The 27,801-nt window shown below is 37.4% G+C and overlaps 2 protein-coding genes across 3 annotated transcripts in view; one reads left to right on the forward strand and one right to left on the reverse strand.

Moving 5' to 3' along the window:
• Positions 1-27,801, reverse strand: part of CENPP (centromere protein P) — a 113,748-nt gene that overhangs the window by 17,760 nt on the left and 68,187 nt on the right. The window lies entirely within an intron of this gene.
• Positions 281-15,301, forward strand: ECM2 (extracellular matrix protein 2). Its single transcript, XM_053989005.1, has 10 exons — positions 281-491; positions 3,862-4,141; positions 8,124-8,312; positions 9,567-10,046; positions 10,359-10,474; positions 11,164-11,299; positions 12,060-12,217; positions 12,530-12,669; positions 13,791-14,117; positions 14,783-15,301. The coding sequence occupies exons 2-10, from the start codon at positions 3,886-3,888 to the stop codon at positions 14,985-14,987; spliced, it is 2,007 nt and encodes a 668-aa protein (XP_053844980.1). The 5' UTR covers positions 281-491; positions 3,862-3,885; the 3' UTR covers positions 14,988-15,301.

Below are 27,801 nucleotides of genomic sequence, written 5' to 3' on the forward strand. Positions count from 1 at the left end.
TGTTTTTATGTTAAGGCTACATCTGCCAAAGTGTATTAGATCTTATTATTTTATAAAAATCTACATTAAGTCATGCCGCCTGGAAACTGAACTTCTAAATACAGAAACCAGCACTGAATAAAACACAGAATTTTGTTTCTTTTGCAAACATTCCATTTCCTTGTTCCTTATGTGACTGTAAGTACTGGAAAAGGATTTCCAGCTGTGCCTTGTCAGCCTCGGGACCGAAGGCATTGTGCTGCTCCTCATTTGCCCGAGCGAGGTTCCAGTGCTCCGAGCACCAGCACAGGCTGAGGCTCTGCACACAGAACTCAGCCCTGGCTCCCCAGGGGAAGAAGCTATTCCAGACTTAACTAAGGAATCATCTCACATGTTTCAACAATCCCTACAGTTTCTCTGTTTGTTTTAAAGATATCACTGAGATTTTGTTTCATTTGCAACAGGAGACTAAATGACAGCAAGCAGAATCTGCTGTTAGGTTACATTTCAAGGTAAAATGTTTTACATTTTAAATTACTGCTTAAAGCATGACGTTGAATGGCTTAAACTTCATGTTAACTTTGCAAATATGTAATATTTGAAATGAAATAATGTGGGCTGTATTTAGCAATACTGAACAGAAATGCCTTTCTAGATTAAGTGTGCAATACCCGTTGAGCTGCTTTTTGTTCTGTCTGAATGTTTGCCATGCACATCCAACTTAAACTAACGGAAAGTGCAACTGCTCTGGCTGCTATGGATAAATGTATCTCATTTCTGTGCAATGCATTTAAAAACGAGTGAGTGAAAAATCTTGGCAAAGCACTTTAACCCCTGTGTGTCATGAGATATCACGCTGACATCCTAGAAATGTGTTTGAATTTTGACTGAATAGATGAAGATAGATTATTTAATAAATTCTGATATTCTGGTATTTCTAAAGGGTCTCTCCTTTAAAAATTAACTATTTCCATTAACAAAATAGCAAGCTGACAGGTACTGAAGATAAAGGTACAAATTACTGAACACATTACAAAGGAAACGTAAAGGTAATAAAGATGCTTTCACATACTGTTCCTGATCTAAATATTTATGGGTAAAATGAAAAAAGGTACAGCAATGCAGCCACGTTGAGACTATCTGGCAACACAAACAGTTAATAATTTTATTACACCGGCTATCTATAATTTTATTTTACTATGCAATGATTTATTATAAAAGTCATAAATGGAATAGGCTGAATTTCCCCCACATTAAAAGTTGGCTGGCCCTATATGAAATACACCCTCCTGAGAGATAATCTGAGGATCCCAGACATGGGCAGGAAAGGCCCAAAGCACCCAAGGCCTTTCACAACTTGGGCCTTAAAATGTAAGGCAGCACTTATTAACAAAGCCAAGGAAAGGAACTCAGCAGCCCAGTGTTTTGCATGCAAAGAACATAATTTGGTTGAAAGTAGCAATATTAAGCTTTCAGTGCTGAAGAGTTAAATTGGTGTAAAAAATTAGCATATAAACACACATGTGAACAAGATTAGTTTATAAACATATTTTTTGGGGGGGGTGTGTGGTGTGTTTTCTGTTGTTTTGTTTCTGATTTTTAAAAATTTGTATTTATAAAGTACTTTATGAAACCAAGTTTCACTTTAAAGTAATTTGCTTTACTACAGAATTTTACTCTTTAAGTTCCTAGCAAAACATCTTTTAATGTACATTAAAATCTCTACAGTTAATGTAATATAATTCACTCCATATTATTCCTGACTTAAAAAGAAATGGAGAATGGAAAAGTATTTCAGTCATGCCTTTATGTGCCTCTGGTCACAAGAAGAAATGGTTAAATGTTAAAAAAGCCCAAGTGCAATACAGCAGCATTGTAACTGCACAGTTCTGGTGCTATTATAGAGTATCCCAGAAAAATGGAACCATAATTAAGATGTCAAAAACTTGACAGAATGAACACACATGGCCAAGCCTTTCCTTTGTACATCCAGTTTTCCCTGAGGGCTCTCAGTATGTTTCAGCCCAGCTTGTGGAACAGAAGTTTCCTGTGTAATTTTACAGCCACTCATTACCACGCAAGGCAGACACCAAAGGCTTTGGCTCATTTGTCCTGAGGCACTCAGAAATGAGCACTTTCTCAACAAGATCAGGCATTTTCAGTGCAGAGGGCAAGCTTCTGCACCGATTGGAGATGTTAACTAACAGTAATTGCTGTAAATAAAAAGCTATAGGGCCTATACAGCATTTTGGAATAAGCGATTTCCGAGGGGCAGAAAGCAGCAAACTAAAGTCTGGATTCATTTCAAAACCTGCCATTCCAGGAGATGCTGTGAGGATTTGCGTGAGATACTTGCATCTCAAATTCCCTTCATATATAAAAATATTAACTTCAAGTCCTGCAAATTAATATCTAAATTTGCAATAACATTTTAATTTTAAAATAGTTGAGCACAGAAAGGACAATATTAAAAAGAAGTAAAATGCATACTCTTAAGCTTATTTACTGGCAACTTTTCCATTTTAAAACATGAGAATAAAAAAAAACATATGAGAATTATGATGTGAAAAGCATGGAAAACATGCAATCAATCACATGCCTTCTATTAAAAAACAGCTAGACAACTTGTACCAAAAATGTGACCTGTTCTATAAATCAGAAAATACCAAGATGAACAAGCTTTTAAACAAAATCTATTTCAGGCAAAACCACAGTTCAAGTTCCTGAAACAATACTGTCCAATATTTATACAATATAATTATAATAATATTAACTCCAAAGTGAAAGATGACATTCAAAGCCAGGTCTGATGAACATTAAGAAAAAGCATTTTTTAATCCTCTCAAAACTTCCTCAGAGAAAAACCGTGGCCATGCTCTAAGCCTTGTCTTGGCCACAAAGCCCAAGAGCTCCAAGTCCTTCACTAATTCTCACTCTCCCAAGAACACAAATGTCTCCTGTTTGTGCTGTCTCAGTTAAAATAGGCCACGGGACAGCAGCATTGCCTTTTTGCAAGAATTATGCAACACAGCTCTGACATTAATGACCCTGGATGTACAGGCTCTTATTTCCTTCCACACTGGTACAGCAATCCACTGCTGGATATCCTTCCTTGTGTGTGCTCCTGAATCTTGACTGCTCTGTTTTGGAATGCCACCTATTGGTGACAGTAAATGTAATTTTTCTGTCATAAGCTCAATTATTTTGAATTTTTTAATAAGTAAATGCAGAACACAACCCATTCTAGATCAACCATACTAGAGCCTACACTCCATAAAAACTTCCACTGGAAAAGCAGTTGTGGGATGTCAGAAATAGCACAAACTTCCTGAAGGTGTCCTCTGCAGAACCAAGTAGATCCTGTTAGAGAAATGGATGGCCAGGGATGTATGGAAAAGCAACATCTCTTCATTTACAGTGAAAAAACACCTTGCACAGAAATGCCAACACAAAAGCATTTGGGGCAGCACATCACAAATGAATTGGGCATTTTTCTGTTACTTTTCCATTCCCACACCCAGAAGTTACAACACTCTGGAAGAAATAAAAAAAGGAAGACACATTTTACAGAACTCTCAAGAAGTCCCTTGCTGGGAGCAGCAACAATTACCGAACAGCCAATGCCTCTGGCACTGCAAATCCAAATCACCTTTTCAAATGCAGCCCCAAACACAAACCAGCACCCGTTTGATGGCGACTGTTGAGAATCACTACAATCAAACTGGTCACTGGAGCTCTCAGAGGGCAATTTCTTTCCAAGGAGAACCTTGGTTATATTGAACTACCATTTCTTAGCTCACTTACCTTGAAAAGTGCCGTGTGTGACTGATATGGTCCTAAAAGTTTTCCAGGTCCCCGATTCCCCTCTTTTTCCCATTCCAGGACACTCTGTGGGACCCATAGACGATGCAGGCACCATCACTGCTCTGTTATTTCCTGCTCCTCTGGCTGTGCAGGGATTTGTGCCCAGCCGAAGGCGCTGCTGGCAGGAGGCAGAGGAGCAGGATGCCCCCCAGGGCAAGGCACAGGAGCCCCAGGGCAGCCGGGCTGGAGCCCCTGGGGCCCAGGATCCCGCTCATCACCATCGATGACAGCGTCATGGGCGTGTTTGACTCCCTGGTGGGGCTGGGGCAACACGAGAGCACCTACAGCGTCTTACCAGGTGAGAACACAGCCCCTCTGCTCCTTGGGGGGCTGACTTCTCATTTCAGACAGGTGAGCTCATTAAAGCTTTATTTTAGCTCTACTTCCACACATACCTGCTGCCTTCTGCAGCCATTTTGTGGTTGGCATTATGAGGCTTTTTATCAAACCCTGCTTTGCCAGGTAACAGCAATATTGCCTGCAAGTTATCTGCATTATTTTTTTATCTTAATGAACAAGAAATGGGGTATTTTCATAACTTCCAATGTGTTCCAAACTTGTGTTCCCAGTTTGGAGGCCATTTTAAAGAATTATTGCTCAATATATCTCCAAAGTCAATTAACATTTCACTGAGGCCTCAACACCAGTAACAGCAGTGTTAATTAAAAGAGATTCAAGTTTTTATTTTTACTTTATGGGTTGCATTTTTGAAAATTGCAAACCTTCAGGAATAATTCTTGATTTTGTAAATAACTTAATAACACTTGGTAGTGGCTGCAATATGGAAGTTGCACTATAAACAAGACCCTTATGATGGAAAACTGAGTTAAAAGAGAAGAAATCCTACTCATTCAACACAAGACCACTCTGACGCTCCATCTATATTGACAACCCAGATTTATTTAATAGAAGCTCAGTAGTGTGATTTATAAAAAACTTGCCTTTTTGGTGATCCAGAGGTTTTCACCTCTGTAGTAATATGTATTTTATGGATAGAGATATTTCCATTCCTCAAGAGATCACACACTAAGTAAAATCTTCATATGCAGTTCAATGAATTTTATGGGAAAAAAACAAAACAAAACCAAACCAGAATGCCCTGATTCCCATATTCTATATAAAATAATAATAATCTATTTTTATGAGCAAGAATTTAAGCCTTTCAGTGTGTCACACAACAGACATGACCACTGGGTTAAGAGGTCTCAAATGGCCAAACATAAATCAGACACATTTTCCACACAATTACTGTTTGTTGTGAGTCCTTACTTCAGAAAGGCTGAACCATTTCAAATCAAGTATTTGAAACTAAGGGGTTTGAATAGGAAAACTAGCAAAACTCTGGACTATGGCATTTTCAGTGTGTATTGCAACATTATACATATTACTAATGTCAAACATTTAATTTGAAAATATTTTTTAAACAGAGGAAAATCCCACGTAAGTAGCATACACTTCATGTAAGATATTCCAGAGTTTCTGTCAGGACCATCAGTCATGCTGAAATAATGCACAGCTCTTCCCCCTCCCCACCCCACTTGTTTCTTTCTATCTGGACTTGCATCCAAAAGCTGAGCTAAAACCACTGAACTCATTTTATTTGGAACTCCATGCTGAATTTACACCATATTTCCAAAGGTTAAAAGTCCTATGCTCATCTGCCAAAGACTGGAACCACAAGGTATTTTTTTAGTCTAGCTTTTAAAGTTCAAAATTTTTTCAAGTTAATGTCAGATTTGGAAAAAACAGAGCCTATTAAATAATATAACACTATTATTAATCATGCTTCAGAATAGAAGAGAATGCAATCCAAACATTAATTTCCATTCTCTTAGCTACTTGTTTTGCTCTTAGGAGTCTAAAAAAAACCCAAACCCACCCGAATTTACAGATATATGCAGGATGAAAATTAGCTGCTAACTGGAGGTTTAACAGTAACTAGACATATCTAATTCCTCCAGATTATAATCATGTGAACATTTAAATTAAATCAAACAGTTGGCCACAATATGAGGTAATTTGCAGTTGTCCATCAGGTAGAGCAGAGTAGGATGTTCACTGCTGCACCATCTCTGATCTCTCACCCCCCACCTCTCCCTGCTCACACCAGCAAGCTGAAGTGACTCAGTGGTCAGGAAACGTGAGGAGCGTCTCAGCACAGCCTTTTTGTGTCTCACAGGGGTTCTGGGAATCCCCACAGTGCCAGACAGCAGCTCTCCAATACACCCAAAGGGTAAAACCTTTGTCTTTGAGCACATGCAACTCTCGTGTACCCAGGGAAAAAAGGATCATTTGTTAAAGAAGCCTGCAGAGGCCAAGCCTGATAACTCAGATCTTTATGCTTATTCAGACAAGATTTACACTGATTTCTGATACACTCTAGTAGCTAAAACAAAAGAAAGAATTTTAGGAAGCACAGAAGAATTTCCTTCTCAAGCCAGATTATGCTCTTCTGGAACAGTAATTGTTTTATTGTTTAACATGAGTAAGTGCAGGATTCTTTTTGTGTTTCTTTTGGAGGTTATTTAAAAGAAGTATTGTGGCGTACTGGCAAGCACATAAACCCCAAAGTCAGGATCCAGCAAACAGCTGGATTGCAGATACCTGGGTGAAATGACAAGGGACTTAAAGCCAACTAACACTTGGCCCAGGCTAATTCCTCTCCTCCTCCAGTTGACATGGTTGGAATTGCTTAGAGCACAACTTTATGCAGCTGAAATGAGGCAGAGATGTCCCAGACCTTTGAAAAAACAAGATGCAACTACTCAAAACTTTAATTTCTTGCCTTTTCCATCCTAAAGAACAATTTAAATCAAAGCATTTAAAAAAAAATATGGAATATAGAGGATCATCCAAATGGGATGATTCTGATAATTTATTTTTATTGTAGAAAACAGATTGATATCCAGTGGTCTTTGAGTAGAAGGACAAAGTAAGCACCTTTGTTATGAAGTAGGACTACCTTGAAAGACTGCAAAATGCCTCATTTTGAGACAAATATTAATCCCAGAGACATTTCAAATGAAATATTTACAATAGTCTTACAAGGTTATTTAGAGGCTATCCTGAATACTCTTATTAACACTAAACACCCAGGCATGGAGCAGGGCAGAGCGTGGGAAAACAAACCCTACAAAGAACCCCTCCAAAGACAATTTGTGCACCACAAGTGAAAGTCTCCTTGGCATGCAGATTCAGGTGAGAAAAGATTTTTCCACCGTATTAATTTTCATCTGAAGGAGGAAGTCAAACTGAATAGGTAAAGAGGAAATTTCTTTTTCTTTATATGCAGGGAAGTACAAAGTTAACTTGGAAATGGGTTTTCATCTGAAAAAAACACTTCAGCAATGCATTCTTAGGTTGGTTAGAAAGAGGAAAAGGAAGGTGTGAGGGAGTTCAGCTTCTCAACAAGATCTAGAGGTACACAGAAAAATAGGAATATTTGCATGGGATGAAGAATCTCAACCTTGGTTTTCCTTCTCTCAAAAAACCAAAAATAAAAAAAGCAATGTGCTAAAGTGCAATGTTTATCCTGGAGTCTGGGTGAGAACTGCCCAGGGAAGATTCTGCTGAGGTGAACTCCACCACTGGAATGAAAGGAAGACTCGGGTTAGTTTCCTTCCCAAGTCTCTGTGCTCTCCAGATCACTTCCCTACTGAGTATCTGACTAGAGCTTACAAAATTACATTTCTTTCTGAAAATTTCAACCAGTACCCTGGGGAGATCTCAGTCTTTTGTAGGTACGTGTCCAGAAATTGAGAGACAGAGTATTTCATAGCACAAGTAGTTCTAGATTACTGCTTTTCTAGAAAAGAGGTGTTTTTGGTTTTGTTTTGTTTTTTTTCCTCAGATGAAGCAAGTTACAGGGAAGTGGGCATTTTTGCCATCTCATCAGTCATCCCAGAATGGACTTTACTTCCACCAAGCCTATGAACTGTCACTATAAACTGAATATTGTTACCGTCCCAGTTCTGCAGGGCCTTAATAAAATTTTCTCATTTAATGTACAAGATATTAGAAAAGATCTGTAGTGTACAAGACAGGAATAGAAGAAGGTCTGGAAAAAATATTCAAGTTTTCCATAACTGGAGATTACTAAAAAGCTGAAGAAAATACAGCTATGAAAAGTAAGGAATAATGATAAGATCCTTTGAATAGGGTGTATTTTACATATTTTCAGAATGAGAACACAATAGTAGTACTTCTTTCCAAAATTTTAAATGAACACTGTTGGTTTACTTTAAGCTGTTTCACTCCCATTTCCCACTTTGTGTTCCCAGGGAAGAAGGGGCAGTGCACAGCTAATGGGATGATCATGTTCGACAAAGCCGTGTGGTCTCCCCAGCCCTGCGTCACCTGCCTGTGCTCCAAGGGAGAGGTGATCTGTGACACAGCCATGTGTCATCCTCTGAAATGTCCCCAGACTGTCATTCCCACAGGAGAGTGCTGCCCAGTGTGTTCTGAAACTGGTATGGGACACCACAGATTTTTTAAAACCTTACATAAACACTGCATTTAATGATCCCAAAAGTTACAAGGTACACATTATCCTGAATTCCATGATAAAAGCAGCTCTTCAGAGTTTCTACTCCAGTTGACCTCAGTTTCTCTGAGCACTCTGTTAGATGAGTTTGATGCCACATTTAAAGAAAAGATGATGCTAAGTATGCAATAGTAAAGATAATTGTATTTATTTTTTTACTTCCCCTTTGTGCTTCCCCCTACATTTACAGAACTTTGTAAATGTATGAAGAAATAACATTTACTTATATTTTCTGTCCCATTTCCATTTATAAAGGATCAATCAATAACTACTGGCCATTATTGATGTATTAGACATACAGACTGGTAAATCTTTTTTAGGAGTGCAAAAACTTGTAGCAATTTGATGTAAATCAACAGAAGAAAGTCAATTCACAAAAGAAGCCCCAGAACGACAATCTTGGTATTTCACAATAATTTAAATAAAACTGGTACTTTTAAAAAGAAAAGGAACGGAAGAGATAAATACGAGATGTGATTTCCTTCCTTTCCTTCCCACACTCCCAATATTTCATATCTGCAAAGTACTGAACTCAATCTCCTCCTCCTGTAAGAAATATTTATCCTCATGTGTATATGCATGTGACACTCTGAGATGAGACATCATAGGAATTCATTGTAAAACTGTAAAAGTCATGTTGACTGAGATATTTAAACTCCTTTTATTAGAATTGTCCTATTATGGAAGTAAAAACTGCATTTTGGAAATGGAGTTAATGCATTTCCCTGGTGAGACCCCCACCTGCAGCCAACTCCTCCCCTGACAGTCCCTTTTGGAGAACAGGTCTTGACCTTTGTGAATTTTTTCCAAATTAGCTCCCACTTCCAGACACATTATTTTTCCTCTTTAGACACCTCCATCAACACAAAAACCATAATTCATAATAAGTCAAAAAAGAAGATAATGAAGGCTGTATTAATTTTTCCACCTTTTTGTCTGGAGTTCTCAGGAACTGTAGCTGTGCACAAACTCTTCTGTACGGCTGCCTCCATAATTTGTCAGTCAAGTGTGCCTTTTACGAAACAGCAATTTAAGACCACATTTTTATTCTTTGAATCATATTCTAAGAGGAATAATATTCTATTGTCATAATTTTCTGCTGTATGTGGGAAACAGTGCTTACTAATATTTTAGTTTATCACACTCTTTTGTGTTGTTTTGTTGTTTTTTCCCTCATTAGCCTCCTCGCTGGACTCCGGTATAATTTCACTGGATGACATCACTGAGTTGTCTGGTGACTCCCCAGACCCCAAGGACCTCGACACCACCAGTGTTCTGCCATCAGCACAAACTCAGATGGAAAAGGATGAGCTGCTTCCAACAGAAGTGATAGAGATTAGAGACAAGGAGGGTCACAAAAAAGGGGAGAAGAAAAGAAAAAGGAAAGGCAAAAAGAATCGCCAGAGGCACAAAGGGCGTCACAGAGAGAAGCTGCCTGTCCCCAGAACAGGAGATGCAGGAGATGTGCAGTATGAAAGTGATGAAGATGATGGTGCTTTCAGAATTCCATCTCATTTCCCAATTCCTGTTCCACCCATAGAAACTCCTCCTTTGCCCTCTGGATGTTCCACCTCGGACACCACAGTAAGCTGCATCAATGCCAAACTTACACAAATACCTCCCATCTCAGATCCAGACCTAACAAGTTTAGACCTTACAGGTAATTAATGGATCTACTTTACATGACTTTTCTAACAACATCCACCCTCAAATGCAGTCAACAGCACTGTTAATGCTTTGTCATTCCTTAACAAAGAAAAGTTTTAGAAATAATTTTACAGCTAAGCCTTTAAAACAAGAAATTAAAACCATTAGATTTGCATGCCAGCGCTTAAATACCAAGATGACTATATCTACACAAAATTACTGTCCATAATGCTATTTTTGTGATATATTTTCCAGATGCAATATTACACACCTCAGGTGCAGACTGTATTTCAGAACTCAAATTTTTTCTTGCCTTGTGTCCCAGGAAATAGCATCACTACTATCTCAGATGAAGCATTCAATGGGATACCCAATTTGGAATGGATTGATCTGAGTAAAAATAACATTACCTCTCCTGGCATAGGTCCCAAAGCATTCAAAGTAAGAAAGCCAACTCCTCTTCTGCTACCCTCTCAGTAATTGCTGCCTTTGTTTTTTAAATAATGTTTTTTGCTTTTCAGTTTATGGATCTAAGCCACTTTGCACCTTGTATAAGTAAGCGTTGTATAGCTCAATAGCTACTTTGAGAAATCTCTCACCATAATAAAGAATTAAAGTTAAGATATGATAATTTTTCATACCAATTTTTTAAGCTGGCTTTAGCATAATAACCCTCAGTTACTGAAAGCTGCTTCTGCCTGAGTAAATTTGCTGACCTACAGAAAATCATCAGTTTACTCACAGATCAAGAGGATAAGCATGTGATTTCTAAATGCATGTACTTTGAAGTCCTAAATACTGCACAGTGTAGTGAGGCAATATTTCCACAATTCACAGAGAGCAGCAGGAATGTAACCAATGATCCTGGGGAGCTGCAGCAGGGCTGTGGGGAAGCTCTCTGAGCTACATGTGACATTAACTGGCACTTTTGTTAATATTTAGCAAAAACTAACCTATTAATTAGACTGACAAGAAAAAGATAATAGTTTTTTTTTTATTCAAAACACTGGATACTACTGCACTGCTGCTGAAAAACCTTACAGAGTGTGTGTTTTAGAAAATCTTAACTCAATATTTAACTGTGTATTTTGCACCTTGATAATACAAATGCTCTTCATCCCTATGATAAGATCCTGAAAAAGCTGAAACGTTTGTATTTGGATGGAAATATGCTGGTACTTATTCCCTCTGAATTGCCATCAACTTTGGAAGAAATAAAAATAAATGACAACCAACTTCATGCCATTGATGAAGACGGCTTAAAAGGTATTTAAAAAAATGAATGCCAATCATATGAAAAGTCAAAATAAATTTGAAAAACTGAATGTTGAACCTGGTTTGACATAGAAAAATAATTGTTAGCTTGAAGGTGCCATGTCTTTAAAAGGCAGCACAAGCTGAAAGACCTGCATGACAAAGTATTTTAAAATTATATTTTCCCTTATGCAACTGCTCCTCTCCCAAAGCAGTTTATTTTTAAGGTCACTAAGTGGAGTTGAATTTGAAGCATGCTGAAGACAGCTACTATCCCCACCTTTAACCTGATGGCTTTATGTGTGGTGAAACCATTTTAGTTATTTTTAAATTGCATGGAAGTGAACAGATTTTGATGTCCATGAAAAATAAGAAAGAATCTAATTGGAGTCAACCATGATCATTTGAAGCCAGTTTAAACATAGGCTGATAGAAAAAAGAGAAAGAAAAAAGAAAGGGTACCATCCATGTCAGAATTTGATGGACTTTTTTGCTTCCTTTCCTCTCTTGCCAAAAGAGTCCCATCTAAACTGGATCAGCTGCTGCCCTTTCCATTTGGACTGGGAGAGGAAAATGTAAATAAAGCTGCGGTCAATCTCTAAAGCTCTACAAACTTATGAACAATTCCATGATTATGAGTTATCAGTTCATTTTTATTGTTCATTGCTGTGAACTGATCTGGGTAATGTTTAAGACCGTTAAATTATGAATGTGCATTTTAACAAGATATAAGATGGCATTAATTAACTGAAATTAAACTTTTTCTCCTTAGATTTAAAGAACTTGGTCACTCTGGAATTAGAAGGAAATAAGCTTAGTGAAGCAAATGTCAGTCCTTTGGCCTTTTATCCTCTGAAAAGTCTGTCTTATTTGCGACTGGGGAGAAATAAATTTAGAATTATACCACAAGGTCTTCCTGCCACTCTTGAGGTAAAAAAAATCCAAAACAACCAAAATAAATACTAACGACAACAACCCCCCAACAAACACCCAAACAGAAGCAATTCCTTCTGTTTGCCCTTTCAAAGCAATATGTATTCTCACAAATGAGAAAACAAAACAATTGCTTTGAAAAATTGTGTTTCTGATGGTCCCACTGCAGCTACAAACTGACTCTGGTTCAGATTCAGAATTAACAGACCAGGGGATACAGGGGACAGGTAATTGCTGCACTTGGAATTTGCAATGGGAAAACTCAGCCTATTCTGATCTCACAAATTTTCTTCCCAAATGCACTTACAGGAGTTATATCTTGAACATAATCAAATTGAAGAAGTGTCAGAAATTTGCTTTAACCATACCAGAAACATCAACATCATTGGGCTAAAGCATAACAAATTAGAAGAGCACAGGATAGCACCTTTGGCTTGGATAAACCAAGAGTAAGTACCAGACATTTAAAATACATTTATTTCATTTTTCTCTCTTTTTAGTGAGTCAAATAATCAAATAAATATTTGCACTTCATTACTTTTAACTTGGAGTTGTAATTATGCTTTGATTTGTTTTCCTTTGCTAATTTTTCTAAATTTCCTTTGCCTAATTGTATAATCTAGTAGATACTCAGCTGTCAAATAGAAAGATTTTTTTGCCTCAAATCTGTAACATATTAACATAAAAGTCAATTTTTTTCCTGACCACCCATTCAAAAAGGAACATTAATTATAAATAATACTATATACAATTACATGGTAATTTAGTATTGATACATAATTATCTCACAGGTAATTTAAAAATAATTTAATACTATCCTAGCCTTATTTCCCATTGGATTAAAAATTATAAAAGTAAATAAGATGAAGGGAAGACTGTACAGCTGCATTGTCTAAGAACAGAATATAAGCAGAGTGAGCAATGAGAATGTAAGTAGTAAAAGATGACAGTGCTTTTGATTTTCCTGCTAAATGATTTGCCAAGCTGAGCAGGGTACCTGGCCATCACTGGCAGCTGCAGCCCTATCTCTTGATTCCTGAACTTGCAAATTCCTTAAGCTGAAAACAACCACGCTGTTACTACTGATGGCATTTCTCATCCCTGGAAATGAAGCATGTGGGACTGATTCATTCACACAATTCCATTTCAAATGGGCTTCAGAACAAAGCTTAAAATTCTCTGTTAATGGGATAATGACTGAAATCCCAAGGTTATTCTAGTTCTTCAGTCTAACTCATTATTGCTGCAATCCCAAATAAGTCCCTTGGGATTCCTCTGTTCTGCCCCCCAGCCCCCCCCCCCCCCCCCCCCCATTACCGGAGATCGCTTCCCATCAACAAAATCATTGTGCTTGATTGGTAATTCATGACTTAATTATTTCTATTCCCAGAGTAATTATGCATGACGATGTTCCATAAAATGCATTCTGCCCAATTAAGAGAAACAAATTTCCCTTGGAAATTTCATTCCCTGGTGATGCCATGAAGCAGAGCCTTGTACAGAACACAGCACTGCCAGGGCAGGAGCTCAGAGGGGTTTCAGCCTTTTTTTCTTTTCTCCTTTAATGCAGGAACTTGGAGTCAATCGATCTCTCTTATAATAAGTTGTATCATGTTCCCTCCTATCTGCCAAAATCTTTACTCCATCTGGTACTTATAGGAAATCGGATTGAACGAATTCCAGGCTATGTGTTTGGCCACATGAGGCCCGGGCTGGAGTATCTCTACCTGTCCTTTAACAAACTCACCGACGATGGCATTGACCCAGTGTCATTTTTTGGAGCTTACCACTCCCTGAGGGAGCTCTTTTTGGATCACAATGAATTGAAGGCTGTACCCTTTGGGATTGATGAAATGAGAAAACTACGTTTTCTAAGACTGAACAATAATAAAATAAGGTAATTTCCAAGCGCTTTGTTTCATTAATGACATTAAAATAAATAAGACATGCTTTGCTTTAGGAATTTGTTATGTTAAAGTAAATATTTGTTAAAAAAGTCCGAAGGAGGAGCTGAATCGTGAGTTTTGTTCTGCAGTATTTCTTAATATGACAGAAGTGAGATTTCCCCCTTCCTCACAGTTACTGAAAATGCTCATCACCAGCAATCACCAGCTTTTCTGCTCCTGGAGCAGAGCCCAAAGTGATAACAAAATAATGGGAGGAGTCAGCAGCTGGAGTCACCTGGTGAGCAGGTTCCAGCAGCCCCAGCTGGGGAGCCACGTGTGTGATCCAGGCTCTCTGTGCTGGTTTGTAAGGCAAAGGAATGACAAAGAGAGAATTCCCACGTGTCAGACAAAGTTTGCATTCAGCAACACGTGGTAATACTTTCCTCAGGAAAACTCAGTATATGATATAAATGAGAAAACAATGCAAGGAGAGAATGTTCAAAATAATGGCTTTTGAAAGTCCTCAGTAAATATGTAATTGAGAAAATTTAATGTACTGATGAACTTAACATTTTCAAATATCTAAATAGACAGCAACTAAAATAAATGATGAAGTTAAGAGTTATCTGGAATGATTAGAACATGACTGTAACATGATGTCTCCCCTGTGTCACAGGACGGTGCCCCCAGAACGCATCTGCAGGACTCAGACCCACCACGAGGACGAGCATGACCACAGCGAGGAGGAACATGAAGATTCCCACTTGGAACATGTTCACCTTGAAAACAACTACATCAACACAAGGCAGCTCTCCCCACATTCATTTTCATGCATAAGATCCTATTGCAGTGTTGTTCTTAAACCACAGAAGACCAAATAAACCCCCCAAATTCTGCATTGCAGCCCCCATGTCTAAAAATGCAGTTTTATTTATTCTCTCTACTCATTGGCCTGCTTATTTCTGATTTAAACCCTTCCTACTGCCATAAATATGATACTGTATATTATCTACTGAAGGTACCAGTGTGTTTCTTCATATTGTTTCATTATAAAACCATCAAATGTAAAAATTTAAGCTTAAAAACCCTTCCTACTACCATAAATATGATCCTGTATATTATCTACTGAAGGTACCAGTGTGTTTCTTCATATTGTTTCATTATAAAACCATTAAATGTAAAAATTGAAGCTTAAGATTTTGACATCTATTTTTATTTCTATTAACACTATTCTGCTGAAACACAACAAGTCAAACTGTGCCCCCAGGCACACCCTCTATAAGATCAGATTTTAGGATTTAAAAATATAACTAAACCCTCAGCCTGGTTCTATCTTATTTGATTAACTGAATTTAAAACATTTTAAGTGATACCATCAACTGTAAAAATTGTACATAAAAGATAAAAATCCTTGAGCTATGAACATTCTGGCGATGCAGGAATCAAATTTCTTAAAACACACAAAGGATTGGATTTTCTACCATTTTGCAGTGTTAAGCTCTCTTCCAAGTGAAATTAAAAAAAAAAAAAAAAAAAAAAAAAAAAAAAAAATTAAATTATTTGTTTTAGATGACCCAAAAAGCTTCCTGTATTCAAACACACATTGTGATGAACTAGAGGAATGAGCAATTAAGTTCTATCTGGATTTTTTTTTTTAACGAAGCATATTTTAATTTTTAAAAATTATTTTTAAAGTCACAGTAATGGGTTCCACTGATCTGTACCATAGTTAGTTTGTTAGATTTTTACACTGTACAGGATGTGTAGTCTTACAATAAACTTGAGCAAAACACCACATATTGCTGCAAGTATTTTCATTCAAGCAGAATTCTTCTCTTATCAAACATTCAGAGTCCTAAGACCCAAAAGAAATTCTCCACTGGATTTTCATGGGATAACACCACTAAAATACAGATGAATCAAGATTTATTGCGACCATTAACATATATTTTTTCCAAGGTGTGCTTTTTTCACTATTAAGATACCATAAAAGTATAAAAGTTCACCATAAAAGTGAACTTTATGCAACTAATTTGACTAAGATTATTCCTTTGGAGGTTTAGTGCAATGAGTATCAAGCCTGCCTGACATCACGCTGTGGAAGTTGTTCCTATGAGGAGCCCTCAGCAGTGGAACGTGACCTGAAGTGAAGTTACAATGCCAAAGTAAAGCCCCAGTAGCGAGACAGAGAACGAAGGAAAAATGTTCTCGAAATGGAGCACAACAGTAGCAGAGGCAGGAGACCAAGCAGGAGAAAGAAGCCAAGGGATGAAGGACACAACAAACGGGTGGGTGCTTGCTCACTTCAGAAATACATGGGCAATTTAACTTGCACATTTCCATATGTCAGATGGAAGCAGCTCAAATCCACTCTTCAAAATGACCAATTATATTGGAAGTGGAATGGGCTTTACTATAAAACTCTCATCACTTCTAAACAATGAGCTTGAAAGAATTTTATAAACAAAGTAAATGGGATTGTCACCATTTTACAGCTTGTGACTCTAGGACACAGTGACCTGAGAATTCTTGGTCAAGAAAAACATGGGAACAAGTTTGGAATCTTTGGCCACCAGTACGATAAAAATATGCAAGAACAGCTCAACGTAAAACCACTGTAGTTTATTCTCTACAATATATTTGAGCAAATAATTAATTTTTGCAGGCTTACATTGGAAATGAATATACTTTGAGAAGGCCATTGGATTGAGAATGGAATAATAGTTTTGCTAAGTGTTATCAGACTCAGAAGTCTTATGAAATAGTGTATATATATATATATATATATATATATATATATAAATATTGTGAGAGCCCTTATGGCAAGTCCCTGCTGAGAATTGCTTTGAGGGAGATCCTGCTAAGCCAATCCAGTAACATTGCTGCTAGGCAATGGGATCTGGGAGATGCATAGCAGCATTCTCATTTCTCCTGTTCTCCACACACACATGCAGCTGACTTCTATTCATAGATAAATTCAAGAGTGAACCAGCTGCAATTTTCTAAGACTGCAGAGATGTCCCATCAGAATTTTTAAAACATTTCAGAGAGGAAACTGCTTATAGTACAACAAACCCCTAAATATAACATTTTCAGTAACCCAGCCAGAGACAAATGCAAGGTAAACAGATCTGAATACAAGGTGTGAATGTTGAAACTACAAGAGGGAAAGTTATTTTACAGTCAGTAAGAGACCAGAATAGGAGAGGTTAGGATTCAACAGCCATAGCAATTCCAGAACCACAATGCTTTGTGGCATAAGAGGATTTTTGCGGGTTTCGAATCTCAGTTAGATTTCTAAGTTGTGACTTGCATTGTTGGCTCAAGGATCCCACATCAGAATTTTGACAAGACTTGCTAAATCTCATATAAATTGAAATGGAGCAGAAGACATCCTGTGGTTATCACCAAATTAATACAACAGGTATAGAAGACATTGTTGTTTTTACTGAGGAAATGATGACGGAACTTGGAGGATCTGCCTGAGCCAGGGCCAGGCACTTCTGGTATGATAAAAACTGTGGAGGTCTCCAAAAAATAATCTTATTTCCATGGAGGCTTGGACAGCTTTCTGAATTTGAAGGAACAATTAGAGGCAATGTTTTCTCTAAGCTAAGGTAAAAGAGCTTTCTTAGGAAAAAAAACTCAACAAAAACCACACAAAAACCTCAGAAAAATAAAGGCATCAAATACCTCCCAAAATGAGATTTTCATTATTAATGCCCATGTTTTGAGGCTATTAGAATCTCTGAGACCCCAGAAATTGAGTTCATGCTATCTACCCTTCTCCACTTTCCATTTCAATTTAATAGAGATCCCTCCACAACAAAGCTACAAATCACTCTGCCCTGAAAAGGAGTTGCTGTGTAACCACTTGCTTTCTATTTGCCCCTGACAAAGTGAATTTCACTCAGTTAATTCACTCTTACAGTAACACTACAGAGAGTAGTTGATGTAATTTCTGAATTTCGATTCTGAAATATCCATTATGCTTGCACTTACTGCAAAAACCCCATAGCACGCTAAAAGAAAATAACTATCAGAACTAGGAAACAGAATGTTAACATTTTTCTACCAAAAATGTGGGCTTTTACTGAAAGAAATTGATGAACTTTAAAGCTCTTTCAAGTCACAGCTTCGTAAACAGTTACATCACAGCAAGAAAATAAACAGTTTATCATTTGTGTCATGTGGTAGTGCCAGCGTTAACTGGCGGAAACTCTCCTGAGAAAACATTTTCTCATTTAAGTACTATGTTTATATTTCAATGTATACAATTTTCAGACAAGTCTATAGACAGAAAAATAGTAAAATTATGAGTAAACACTACCAAAATAGATTTACACAATATCCCTGATAACTTTCTGCATGAAGTAGTTTGCAGAGAGCAACTCTGCTGACCATGGGTTTGCAGACCAATACAATTTCTGGTGTTCCGGAGGGCTCCTCAGGAAGCTTCAAAATCTCTCCTCAGCTGGAAGTGTAACCCCAGGGACCGGCTTTGGATTTACAGCCTCAAACAACCAACCAATGTCAAAATAACAAAGAACTTGAGGTACCAACATCTGATACAACTTCTACACCACCTCTCCTCACTGAAGTCATGGATTGGGTTTTGGAAGACCAAACTTCAGGTCAAATCAGTGCTCTAAGGGGTCAGAACCACACCATGGCCACCTTGTAGAACATCCCAACCACAGAGGTGAAGCCAAACCTTTGGAAATAGTGAATGTTTTTAAGGAGATTTCCTTTAAAGCTGGTTTTGGCTGCAGGAAGCATTTAAAGATTTAGCGAACCGTGTAACCAACCCTCATTTGGAAGAAGCCCTGCTTAACAGTCTCACTGTCTTCTTGTAAAGTGAAAAAGGTACAAACATCCATGCAAAAAGATTTATAATAATATGTTGGACTTGCTCAGCAGGCACACATTTCTATTTCCTAATGAACAAAAGAGATCCCTGCTTTTATTGCATCTTTAGTAACATGACCCCTGTCTTACAGTTAGTTACCACTGAATCCCAAACTCTATTTCAAGGCTTTAATTTTACTTCTCTTGGCACACTGAAGACTATTTTAAATGGGGAAAAAACAGCAGACATGTGAAATAAGAGCTTTGATTTAAAGATGTCAACAACTGCTGTTCAGTCTCAAGGCCCCAAAGTATTGTGGAAAAATGTTGGAACACTTTTTCCATCTAAAAGTAGCGAAGACGTCACTTAAAAACCTCTAAAATGTATTAAACAGATCTCCTTTTCCACATTAAGAAACAATCATATGATCAAAATGAATCTAGCTTTTTATTTTCCCAATAAATTAACATCCTACTCCTAAGTTTTATACCAATTCAGGTACCAAGAAGCTATGTTCAAATGCCTGCAAGTATAATTTGAACATTTTTTTTACAACTGCTATAATGAAAGTCAATGGAAATATAGTGTTTAATGTTCCCACTAACCAGGTTAAAAAGTCTCATTACAGATGCAATGTTCCTTGCTAACAGACACCCTGTTCTACATTAAAATTCCATCAGGAGAGACCCATAAAGACACAGCACTGTTCTTTTATTTTCAATTTAAGAAGTGAAGAGAGACCATCAAGCATAAAAATCTTCCATTCTACATGATGCAAGAGTTACTGGGTCACTAAATTACCTTTAAAAACACATTTTGCACCATTGTGTGTCTCTGAAAGAACTTACAGACTTGAGTACTGCATAGAACATTTTGACCACCCCAGAAACCAATTAATGATAAATTATCATCCCTTTTATGATACTGAAATACTTCAGTTAGCAAAAGTAAACCAACAGATTCATTACCTCTATGGTATCAACTTTTTCACACAGTAAATGTGCTTCTCTCAACTGGATAATGTTTGATCAGTCTTAAAAGGATCCCAGAGTATTCTGAGTTGGAAGGGATCCATGGGGATCATTGATCCAATCCCTACACAGACACCCCAACAATCCCACCCTGTGCCTGGGAGTGTTGTCCAAACATTCCTGGAGCTCTGGGAGCCTTGTGGCAGTGACCTTTCCCTGGGGAGCCTGGGCAGTGCCCAGCGCCCTTCTCCCTGATACCAACCTAAACCTCCCCTGACTCAGCTCCAGCCACTCCCTTGGGAATGGCAGAAAAAAAGCCAAACTACCTCAGGGTGAATCTTGAAACTAAATGAAACATCTGTCCCAAAACCACAGCTTTACTTTGCTTCAAGGAAAATGGAAGCAAAGGAAGCCCAGAAACAGCAATGCCCTTTCTCACTGTCAAAGCTGGGGAACTGGCCGAGCTGGGCTCTGACCTGGGCCAGGACAGTTCTGCTTATGCATTTCCCAGAGAGCCCAGCCTGATCCTCCCTCATCCTGCCTAACTGCTGCTGGACAGAATCCTCCACATTTCCATAAGTATTCACTGACTTTATCAGCCTGTGAACAGTTCATAAAGTTTCCCAACACACAATCTGGTCATTGCTCTGGAGTTCCTTGGAGCAGCACACGACTGCCTCTGCTCTGCAGTCAAGTCTGGTAAAAATTCCCACAGTGGGGTGTTGCAGGGTAATACAGGATAATAAGGGGGAATAAATAACACCACCACCACCACCACCACAGGATACAAAGGGGAAACTCCTTTGAACAGAGAGATAGATGGGCTGGAGGCTGAGAGCAACTTCTCTTGCCATAGCCCAGTAGCTGAACATTATTGTATGAGCCCACAAAGCTCACATGAACCATCCCATTTCAGCCCCTCACTAAAACCAGTAGCAGAGTTTGAGCTGTATTTCCTACAGGTCTGTCCTTCATTGATGCCTCTCTGTGGGAATCCAGAGGGCTGCCCCCAAATCAACTGTCCTGGTGACTAAAATCATCAATCTTCACTTATTTTTATTTGGGAGTTCTATGGGTAATAAGGCTTATCTGGGGCATTGACTTCAAAGCTCTGTATTCAGAAACTGCAATTTTTTTCAGCTTGGGAAATGTAGTGCATTATAATTAATTTGAAGACCATATTAATGTCAAGAAAAAGAAACAATGTCTCTTCCCCAGACTGCAGCTTCCTTCATAAAAATGTCTTTCTTTTCTACAAGAGCATAAATTATGCAAAACTATTCTGGCTATTAGGAGCAAGACAGCTGGGGGAAAAGCCTGATTATTTATGATAAGGTCCAGAAGCCTTAGGCTGGACTGAAAACATCCCCTGGTGTTTGGGAGGTACAGAGGCTGTGCTATTCACTTTCCCCATAAAGGCCAGCAACGTTGCTGCCCAGGGCTCCATGGCCATTCCTAAGGCTTTGCAGCCACACTGGACACAAACATTCCCTGTAGTCTCTACAAGTGAGCAAAATACTCAAGAGTTGAGAGAATCCCCCCAAACAATAATCTTCCAGTCTGTTTGAGCCATCCTGGCTCCATTCAATAAATAGTCTTTTCTCCCAAGGATTTAAGGATTAAAGTAAATTAAAGCATTCAGAGAGGGATTATTTAAAAGGTTCATCTTAAAAACCATTTACCTTGTAATTTCTTCTCCAATAGTCTGTTATGTAAGGAACTTCCTACAGCCACTAAGTAAACAATTACTGTAGTTTGGTAGAATTTCCATCTGTTTGGAGTTTAATTCTTTGTGTAGGATGCAGATTTCCACACAGTTATTGATTGTAAACTTCTGATTCATTACTTCTGTTTTAGTCTGTTAATTATATTAATGTAACTTTGATAAAGTGAGTTATTCAGACCAGCTCATAACACACTGTTTCCTACAAAGTACTTTGAAACAGTTCTGTTAATTCAGTGAAAAGATCTTTCATTCCAAGTGTGCAGTATTATGAACATATGCAGAGAAATCTGTAGGTTTTCCATGCAATATTACTGAAACAAATCTATGTTTCTCTGTGAGATTTTTTCATATGATAGTAATGCATAAAAGCTGACTTATTTTTTCCACAAGACAGATATTTTTCTCAAAGGAGCAATACTGAACACAGCTGTGGAAATATTAGATCTTCAACAACACTATCAACAAAGACAGGAATCTTCTAAATGAGTTATGTAATGGTATTTTTTAAAGGATTAAAATTAGGAAAAAGGATTAAAATGTACTATTTTTTACACAGCAATTTCTCCAAACCCCTGAAAGCTGGCTATGCCATTACCTCTCATCCTCTGGCCTCACAAATTCTGTTCCTTAAAACTGACAGGGAATGGCAGCCCTTGGGAACATTTTGTGGTTCTCAACCCCTTTTCACTGACAGTTCCATATAAACATCTATGGATTCCCTCTAATGCAGGATGGTTCTGGACTTACTCAGGTTCTTCACTACAAGTCTTCCAGGGAAAATTCTCCCTTTTTTTCCAGCTCACTTTGGCTCTCATTACAAAGAACTCAGGAAGCAAGACTTTTCCTCTTTCAATTAGACCAATTACTTTTTGAGTCTATATGAAACATTAAAATCCATTTCACTTTCTTGCACATTTCCACAGCTGAACTATAAATGTTTCATGAAGTATTTCCTTCTATTTTGAACCTGCCACCCACTGATTTCTTTAGTGTTGGTCTAGTTTTAACATTGGAAACATCAAAATAATTACTGTCTTTCTTGACAACATATGGGTTCAAAGAAATCTGCATTGCCTGTATTCTGTATTTATTTGAAGGCTATTTTGAGAGCCTCTGGTAAAAGCTTGAAAGACAGAAATAGTGATTAATTCCCATTTTAGCTGAATTTAATTTCTTTCCAACCTGAGCAAAGAACATCCTCTAGTTTTATGTGAGGAGATGTACATCTTATGCACTAACTGAGAAAAATAGAAATTCTAACAGACCGTGAAGCAAAAGTATAGTCACAGTATGAATTAAATGCTGAGAAATGCCCATGGCAGGGGGTTAGAACTAGATGATCTTTAAGATCCTTTCAAGCCCAAACCATTCTATGATTCTATGAAATTGCCTGTTAAACAAAATAAAAGTTATTCATTAGTATGTTACTTTCTAAAGTCAAGGCTCCTTTGTTCTGCTGTGGTAAAACCAAATGGAAATCATCCTTTGTAGAACACAAATGTTCAAGAAGAAAATAATACCCTTTACATTAGAAATTGCTCTACAAAAAAGATCTTCTTTTCCATACCACAAGTTAATATGCAATTATGACATATGTTTTCTTTCAGTTTACATAAATATTTCCACTGAGTGGTAAAAGGAGCTTCTGTCATCCAGTAGATTTCTGTCTCTGACAAAAAGCACTGCAAACCCATCCATAGCACCAAGCTTCTTAATACACTCCTGTATTTGCAAACAAATACTTTTGAAAATAGTGTATTAGGACATCTGTCTGACAATCCTTCTCTGCTAGTTTTTACATGGTCTTTTGGCTTAATTTAGGAGTCTTTATCTTCCTATTTTTTTCATTTTTCATTAAAAAAAATATAGTGATAGGACTTATTTGTGATTTTCCCCTACAGCTGAAAGGGGAAAAAATGAATGCTAAAAATCAACGAAACACTTAATGGTATAGAAATGATTAAAGCAAATTTAATTGCCTTTAAAAAAATGCCCACTGGAACATAATATAGATTACATACTATCTACAATTTAAAAGTAGCATAATTATGAGAAAGTAATACTAAAACTGTAGCGGCAGTCATTAGCTAAAAGTAAATCAGACTTTTTCAGAAGGCTCCCAATTTCTTGGGAGTACTTAGAACCAGACCCAACTCTGCATGACAGATTTACTGCTTTTGTGTTGATGAGAAACAAATGAAGCCCTCCCAGAAAATTCCCACAGATAAAAACACACATCTGAACACAGGCTGAGTTCATTAATATGACAGGGAAATCACTTCTTGAATCAGAGTATACCTTCCTTATTATTAGTAATGATACTAATGATTAGTAATGAAAGAAATGCTTTCATTTCTACTATTCCAAAGCGAAAAATTGTGTGCTTCAAAACTTGCAAACAAATTGAGTTTGGACACCTTCCTAGAGACCTTGTTACTTTTTCCATCTACAAAACAGATGTGCTCAAAGTGCACGCAAACATTTACAGATTCAGGTTCTTCATTAGACAAAGAAGTGCAAATTGTAGTTAATTACTGTCTCAGGAATGTGTTATTCACTGCTTCCACTTCTAACAGTCAATCACAAACTGCGTCAAAGTCATCTTTTGGGACTTTGTATTTTTAATTAATATAAATTACTTTGGTTGATAAGTCAAGTTCAGAAAACTAATTCCAAATTAAACGATACTATCTTTTCACTCTAGCATGCTTTAAATATTTTTTTTCTGGACTAGATGGCCACATTTCTTTTTTCTTAAAACCAACAACTCACTGGAACTTGATGACAGTCCCCATTTTTAAGCGTTGTCTTTATTATCTGAACAAAAGGAATCTACCCAAAGGCTGTGTAAGAACGTGAAATAATTCACATTCCATATTGTCCATCCTCTTTGGTAAAACCTAAGGGAAAATGGGGGAAATTCAGCATTTGTAGGTGATCAAGATTTGGGTTTTTTTAAGGCATTGTTGAACTCTGGCAGAGTAAATGCTTGATACCCTATGAGGAAATGTTCTCAGTCCAGTTCGTATCCTGGAACAGAAAACTTTCCTTTAGAACTTATTGTTGGAGTGATTCAGTAGTTTGGCACTGGCTGCAGAGTTTTTGATTTTAACTACTGTTTGATTTTCCGTGAAAGACTGTCTAGTGTTTTCAATGTCTCTAAGGCAGATAAATACCCATATTCCATAAAAATGCCATGTCACATCATCCAAACCTGTGAGCAGCATCACAAGCACGACTGACAATTGACATGTACTGACACCCAAACTAATTTCAAGACCTTCAGTGATCAGGCAAAGCAGTTTCCTGACCCAGTTTGGTGCACAAACCTTTCCACAGGACCAAGGAGAAGAGCATCAAGGTGGGAAGAAGCCAGGTGGGAGCTTCTGAAATTGGTATTCCCATACTGAGGAATTCATATTAATCTGTAGCCTGAGACAGAACAAAGTTAAGTGATGCTGCAGAGGCAACAGAAACTGTCTGCAAGGGTGAAAAACCCTTCAGGTGATGTTTTGCTCTCCAGTCATTCCAGGTCAGCACATCCTTGCATCCATAAAAGCCATGATGAGCCTGACAACCTCATGGATGTACAGACATGTACACTTGACTTTATGGCTCTTTTTGTACACAAGCTCTCAATATTGCAAGTTATGACCCGCCCTGCAATATTGCTGTGTTGCTAACAAACATCAGGGACTGAGGACTTTTACTGCAAAGGAAACTATTTTGATGCAGTTTTTAAGTCATCTGCCAAAAACATGCTAAAAATATTAACAAGCAGAAGTTGATTCACACGTGATGATAAAAAAAGATTTTTTAATATATTTATATAGAGATACTGAAGAATCAAACTGAACTACAAAAAAGCTGAAGGGCAGATTTTGTATATTCAGCTGGGTAAATGGTGTAGTCCAGCCTGAGAGGAGCCAAAATTTAGCTAAAACCAAAATATGTGACCACACCGCACATGGACCGGTTGTGAGCACAAAATGAATATGTCATGTTATTAAAATGTGATGGGCAGGCTCCAAGGCAGCTTTGTGCAGTTGATGTTAGATTCATCATATTATGTAAACCACATTTATAAACAGTGCTAGAAAATGAAAAAGTACTTAGTTTGCTTTAGAATAACAAATGTATACAAGACTGGCTTAAAACAGAGATTGTAATGGTGGCATTAACCACATATGGCAGCATATGTCTGCTCTCTCAGACATATCAAGTAATACAAAATACAGTCATTTCCAAAAAGAAATGAAAGGTAGCAGTTTGTATCACTGATGAGATAACCAAATAGAAAACACCATCTAAATTCTTTTTCATCTGCATATTTCACCATAGTGAGACAGTATTCTGAATCACATATGTGTCGGATATACTTCTATTCTTTGCTCAAAAAATCAATCTCCATTACTCATAAATGTTACATAAGTATTTTAAGGCAAGACAGAATTCCAATTTTCAACCAATTCTTTAGAAAACATACTAACATTTGCTTGCAAAGGAAATACCCTCAGACTACTATTTTAAGTATCTCTCTTCATTAAGCTCCCAATAACATGCATTAAAAACCTGAGACACTGAAAATGTGCTGCAAATGTTGAAATGAACGGGCTCATAAAGTGGATTGAGAACTACTGGTTAAGTTTTAAGCACTGCTGTCAAGAGTAACATCTAAAGTTGAGAACTGAGTAGTCAAGAAACCCGAGAAGGTGATTTCTGGGCATTTTATCCTAGATTGCAATTATATTCAAACCAAAATAGTGGATCCATGTCTTGATATATTAAGTTATATTAAGTTGCATTACAAGAACAGCATGTGAGCTGTATTTATTCCTGCCCTCCTGATACTATATACTGGACAAAATTGATGGATAATCCACTTTAAGGTAAGATTGTAGTATTTTTTCCAGATACTACCACTTTGTGTGTCACCTTCATTATGTAATTGGCTATGACAAACTATATACCCATAGGAATGTGTTCCTACCACCAGAATCAACTAAAAAGAGAAAATAATAATAAAAACCCTGAGTATTCATCCAAAATTGAGATGTTACTAAACCTCAAAAATAGTTTGCTGTAAAACCAGGGTGAGCTGAAACTGCTGATTCAACACTTTGCTAGTGAATGAAGTGAAAAAAGAAACCAGTACATTTATATCACAACCCTCAGGCCCTGCTCTCTTCTATTGAACGGCCAAGAAAATGTTGGAGGGTTTTTTAAAACAGCAATTTAATACTAATTTCCTCAAGTAAACCCATCCAAACCAAGCTATTCAAAACACAGGGGAGTGTTTGCTTAGGAAGCTTTGGTTTCTACAAGCAGGCAAGAGAATGCAGATATATGCAATTTGAGATTTCAAAAAAGCTTAAGATCATCCTTCAGATTTTTCTGTGGGAACGTGATTGCTTTTGAAACTGTAATTTTATTCCTTGGGAAAAGTGATAGAGAGACACTTTATCATGATCCATCTGTGCTACTGGACCTGGAACACATCAAAAGCAATGGTGCAGGTAACACAAGTCTTGTCTTGGTAGATATCACAGCCCTAAAGTTTTAATTTTTGGCATAGAATCTTTTTTTCCCCTTAAGAAAGTAACAGTAGACAAAATAACTATTATGCAACATACAGGCATTTTGCAAACAGCACATTACATGTATAACAAAAAAAAAAAAAATCCCAAGAAAATTTCCAGGCTTTTTTTTTTTTTTTTTTCCCAATGCAAGACAGACTTTTAACATAGAAAGCAACTAATTAAAGAAAGAGATGAAGTCAGATGTGCACAGAACTGGGTATAATGTCCTGGAAATTTAAAGACACAAAGTGCTTCCCTGACTATGAAATTTGCTTTAGGTAAACTCCTTTAATTAAACATTTTTGAAGTTTACATCAACAGAGGCCTATGAAAGGTAAACAAAGAATAACCCAGTTTCTAAATATTGTGATGTGCTTATCAGTACAAACTTTGTAACAGGGCACATTCTCAAAGACTTGATTTTAAACCCACAAGTTCAATCACAGAATGCTGCGAATATTGCCTCTGTTTTCATTAATAGATATGCTTTATTTCCCACACACAACAGAAGAAATTAGCTATATTGATAAAAATCTGATCTATAGTTTACATTCTTGAACCACTGTCCCT

Source organism: Vidua macroura, chromosome 13, assembly GCF_024509145.1.
Source record: "Vidua macroura isolate BioBank_ID:100142 chromosome 13, ASM2450914v1, whole genome shotgun sequence".
In the NCBI taxonomy this organism is placed as follows: Eukaryota; Metazoa; Chordata; class Aves; order Passeriformes; family Viduidae; genus Vidua; species Vidua macroura.